The sequence below is a fragment of the Vollenhovia emeryi genome, unplaced genomic scaffold, assembly GCF_000949405.1.
Source record: "Vollenhovia emeryi isolate VEMERY1.0 unplaced genomic scaffold, V.emery_V1.0 DF940219.1, whole genome shotgun sequence".
Lineage (NCBI taxonomy): Eukaryota > Metazoa > Arthropoda > Insecta > Hymenoptera > Formicidae > Vollenhovia > Vollenhovia emeryi.
In genome coordinates this window covers 6,331-11,326 of record NW_011966147.1, presented here as the reverse complement: position 1 = coordinate 11,326, position 4,996 = coordinate 6,331, and the positions used below count along the sequence as shown (strand labels likewise).

The following is a 4,996-nucleotide window of genomic DNA, read 5'->3' as shown; positions in this document are numbered from 1 at the left end:
AAACGCTGATTTAGAAAGATTTATATTTTTATTTATAAATTAGCAAAATTTCCAAACAGGGCTCTACACGCATACGCGTGTGTCTGTGTGTTTTAAATTATATTTCGATAACCTGTGTCCAAAAGCAACGGTGTCCAATTGTACGGTGCGCAAAAGAACTGTGTCCAAATGAACGGTGCGCAAAAGAACTGTGCGCAAAAGAACTGTGCGCAACATTATGTGTCCAATTGTACTGTGCGCAATTGAAGGCTTCTCACATCTTCCTCCCTCCATCCCAACCACTGCCGTCTGCGTTCTCTCTCTCTCCCTTCCACGCATACAGAATAAGAGAGAGAAAAATCTCGCCTGCGTTCTCCCCCTCCCACGCTTATAGAATAAGATAGAAAAATCTCGCCTGCCTTCTCTTCCTCCCACTCTCTTAAAAAAACACATAATTTATTACCCCATTAACCCCTTTTTGTTCAAGGAAAAAACAAGATTTATTACAACAAAAAATTTTATTATTTAAACTTTTTTGTAACAAAGAAAACATGATTTATGTATGTTTAAACAATTTTTGATAATAATAAAAAAATGATTTATGATTGTTAAACAACTTTTTATAATAATAAAAAAATTATTTATTATTGTTAAACAATGTTTTCTATAAAAAATGATTTATTATTATTTAAACAATTCTTTCACAATAGAAAAAATGATTTATGATTATTTAAACAATTTTCTTTACATAAAAAATGATTTATGATTATTTAAACAATTGTTTTGACATAAAAAGTGATTTATGATTGTTTAAACAAATAAAAAATTTTGTTTAAACAAATGATCCAGAACCGGCCCTCTATACCTTTTTTTGTTTACCCGGTGGAAACCCTCATGGGTCGTCACCCCGCTCCCGCTGGGAGGGGTGGGTGTGGTGTGTGGGACTCGTCTCCCTGGCACTTGAGCAATTGACGAACCAAGGCCAGTAGTGCAACGGAGACGCCTACCGCACTAAAACCACCGGGAGTGGACTTCCATGCGCATTACTTGGGCCATCCGGGAACTGCGACGCATGACTGCCGGATGGCCCCGCGCCGCGCGTTAGCTCGCGCACCTCTGCGCCCTGGTATTCGGGCATGGCCCTGATAAGGGCCTTCTCCTCAGGCATGGCCCTGATAAGGGCCTTTTCCTCAAGTTTGCGGCGGGGGTGCCACCGGGCCCCCCGCCGCGCCCCCTCGCTGTTGTGGGGGGGGGGGTGGGTCACGGGGTATCCCAGCGCGTTCCCCCCCCCTGGGGTCCCAGACCCTCTCTCTCTCCTCCCCTTTTAGTCGCCTCTTACGACAGGCAGGGTCTACCCCGGGGCTATTCGCAAGCGGCACCCGTACGCTTTATCTGGGACCCTTCATCCCTGCACTGTTATTCGTGCCGAGGGAGGTGATTGACTCTCCTCCCTCCCATCTTCAATGAGAGCCCTTAAAAGGGCGCCCACTCTTTACTTGCAGGCGATGTTTCGCCTGCTCAGGGGGGGGGGGGGGACAACTGTCCTACCCCCTCCGAGGATGAGGACGCGGCAGCGTCCTCCTCCTCTCCACCTCTCCCCTTCCAAGGGGGTCTACCGGTAGGGAACGTGGGGTCTCCCCTTGCCGTAGCATGTCGACCACACCCCCTATCTCCCAGCCGATGCCCAGATGGGAGCCCGAGGTCCGCACACAGCGGGCACCTCAGTGCTCCCCGGCAGTCTCTCGCTCTATGGCCGCTTACGCCACATCGGTAACAGCAGCCACTGCGGTCTTTCTCCCCAGTGCACCGATATCCGAGGTGACCTACCTCAAGACATCGGAAGCAACGCGTCGGAGTGAGCTGGGTAAGTGTGATTCCCACCCACCCAAACCCGACGCGCATCCTCCTCTTGTCAAGGAGCGCCCGCGCCGCCCGCACAGGGCATCGGACAACTGCCGCTCCTGACATTCTGCTGGCAGGGCGAGGCAGCACATTAGCGCATACCTCACCCTCCATGCAACCCCCCTCGACCGCAACGGCCTTCCCCAACTCCTCTGCCATCGCGGAGCCATCCAGCCCGGTTATCCGGAGCTCCATCCTCCTGGCTGGTCTCCTGACCCTTACGTTCATGTCTTTTAGGACCTCCTCTAGCCTGCTAGCAAGGGCATTCGCCCCCGCTGTTCTGTTGGCACCGGGGATCTCCAGCAGGAGACCCCCGTTAGCCGCACCCCTAACTCTCACGCCGTCCACCCCCATGCCCTCCAGAGACACTCGCTCCTTTGCAGCCCTGAGGATGGAGGCATAAGTTTCAGGCGTCCCATTTGTCGCCTTCACCAAAACCGCCGCAGTCGTAGGTTCGCGAGGGAGCCTCACCTTGCCTTCTCTCGCGGTTCTCGCCCCCTTCTGCAATTTCTTGCAGGGTCGTGTTAGGGGTTGCTCCCCTACGTTGTCTCCTTCTACCGCCTCGCCCCGGTTATTCGGGGACGGTTCCCTCTCCCTTTCTCTTTTTTCAAGGGGAAGGGAAAGCCCCTCTAATCTGGCTTCTATCGCGGCCAGTCTACCCTCTAGTGCGGCACAGACATCACGGACGACCCTGGTCTTAAAGTCGTCCGTCCGTGCGGACACCCCGCAGGAGTCCACGGCCAGTGTTTCCACAACCGTGTCCTCCCTGTCGCTCTCAGGCGACGACACCTCACCTCCCATTTCCATGGGAGAGGACACTTCCTCCTCCATTATTTCCTCTTCCGTTTGGGAGGATGCCTCCAGTTGTACCACCTCCGTCTGGGAGGATACCTCCTGCATCTCTGGCCTCTTTGGAGAGGTCTCCATCCCCCCCAGGTCACTTCGCTTTTCCATTGCCCTGATCTCCCGTTCCAGGGTCCTCACTTTGTTCCTGAGAAGGATTTTTTCCTTCTCCTGCCTCATCATTTGATGCATCTGCCCACGGTGCAGACGATACGTCTCCACCATGCACAGCTGCATCGTTTCTCCCAAGTCCGTGAGGAATTCCTGGTCAGGCTTTCCTCCCCCCTTGGCCCTCTTCCTGAGTGACTCCACGTCATAATAGCTCAGCTCACGGATTATTCTCTCCGCTCTCTCCTCTGCCTCCTCTGGGGATTCTTCCTCTTCGTGGCCTCTCTTCAACTCGAGGACCCACGAGTATTCATGGCCCTCCCCTGCTCTCTCTAAGCAGTCCTTCATATATTCCAGCCAAGATGTATTGCTGGAGTTTTTCCCATCTGGCCTTCGCCTTCTCTTGGGTTTCCCCCCCTTTCTCCTCTTAGCAGAGGAGGCTTCTGCGGCCGCCTTCCATCCAACCTTGGTCGCAGCCTCCTCTGCAGCACTCTCATCTTCCCAGGAAGAATCGAGCCCATCCCTCTCATAGGTTTCTCTGGTTTTGTTGTAAGCCTCCATTGCGGTTTAATCCCACTGCTATTACGGCTACTTTGGTTAGGGCATGCCCTCTTCCCCCAACACTGGGGGAAGCCCCGAGTCCTCCCAGGGAACCAAAATATGGTGCTGGCTGGGGGATGGGCATCCCCAGCTCGGACCTCCAGCCCCTTACACGCCTTAAAAGGTTTTCGGGGGTCCCGGGCCTCCGATTACCCGGGCACCGTAATAGTGCCGCCACGCAGCGAGTCCCGCGGACGGTTGGGGCGTCGGGAGAGGCTCGTCCTCCCTTCGCCTTGCCCGCCACGGCGACTAGCATGCACTCTTCCTCCGCCGGGGGGTGGTCCCGCTAGAACGCGAGAGCCTTCACGAGAGCCCCCCGGCACGGGGGCACGCCGGACCCCGCCTCGGAATACGTCCGAGCGGCACCGGCGGCCCCCTCGTCCGAGCAGACTGCCGCCGCAAGCCAGGGGAGAAAGACACCCCCGGCCCCAGCAACAGCCCCCCGCCTCCAGCCCCCCGGACCCCGACCTGAGAATAAGTCCCAGCGGCTCCGAGAGGCCCCAGACCGCCGAGCCCCGCCTCGGAAACGTCCGAGCGGCCTCGACGGTCTGTCACCTCGTTCGGACAACGAGCCGGCACCCCCATGCCAGGATGCACGCCCTTAAAAGGGCGTCACCCCGAGACACAGGGGACACCGACCCGCGATGTCCGCGGCCAGATCTGCATCACTGCAGGCCCGGCCCCCTCACTGTCCGCCCACCCAGCGACCCGCACCACGTACGGTTATGCCGCCAGGGTCGGACCCTTCCCCGCTGCCGAGACAGGACCACGTCCAGCCCAGCGGCGAGGGAGCCCTCCTCACTGCTCAGACATGAGCAGCGATGGCTCACACCACTGCCCCCGACCACCTGCCGGAACACCGGCGTGCAATGGCGATCGGTAGCAAAAATGGTGCAGAGGAGGAGGCAAGGACTCGCCCCCTCCTACACCTCACCGGGTATCCCCCGATCCCTGCCGGAACACCGACGTGCAATGGGACCGGGGAAGAGACAACCTGGTTTCCTGTCGGCGAATGGACTCGGTTCTGCCTCGACTTACTTGTCGAGGCAGCCGAGCCCGGAGTCGCCGGACTCCATACCTCCCCCCATGAACTAGAGGGAGGGGTGGTACGCTCTTGGTCAGCGGACGCCCAGCCCATGGAACCGCCGGAGCCTGAAGCGGCACAGAGACGGTTCCAGGCCGAACGCCCGCCTAAGCTCCCCCACCACGACAAGGTGGCGCACCACGGGGGAGGGCCCTCTATACCTACTAGCTCTGCCCGACAGCCAAGCCTCAATAGGATAAGGAAAATTAGTAAGGAAAGCAAAAGCTCTGCCCGACGAATTATCCGGCGAAGTAAATCTCTGCCAGTAAAACGGACGAGTGAAAGGAGTAGATAAGGTTGCGACGACCTGAGTGAACGTAAGTGAAATGACTCAGTGACAACTAACTTTAAGTTAAGATCCTGCTCCCTTCAAGGTAACAAATAGTCTTGCGCGGAACACTCTGTTGCTCGGTAACAATACTCCGACCTTGTCTCCTTCGGCGACGAAAAACTGCGAACCTCCACCCTTTCAGATGCGCG

At 56.1% G+C, this 4,996-nt stretch overlaps 1 protein-coding gene across 1 annotated transcript; it reads left to right on the top strand.

Moving 5' to 3' along the window:
• The first annotated feature begins 3,492 nt into the window (after positions 1-3,492).
• LOC105556211 lies at positions 3,493-4,527 on the top strand. Its single transcript, XM_012003293.1, has one exon. It carries the CDS (start codon positions 3,493-3,495, stop codon positions 4,525-4,527), a length of 1,035 nt encoding a protein of 344 aa, XP_011858683.1.
• The last annotated feature ends 469 nt before the right edge of the window (positions 4,528-4,996 follow it).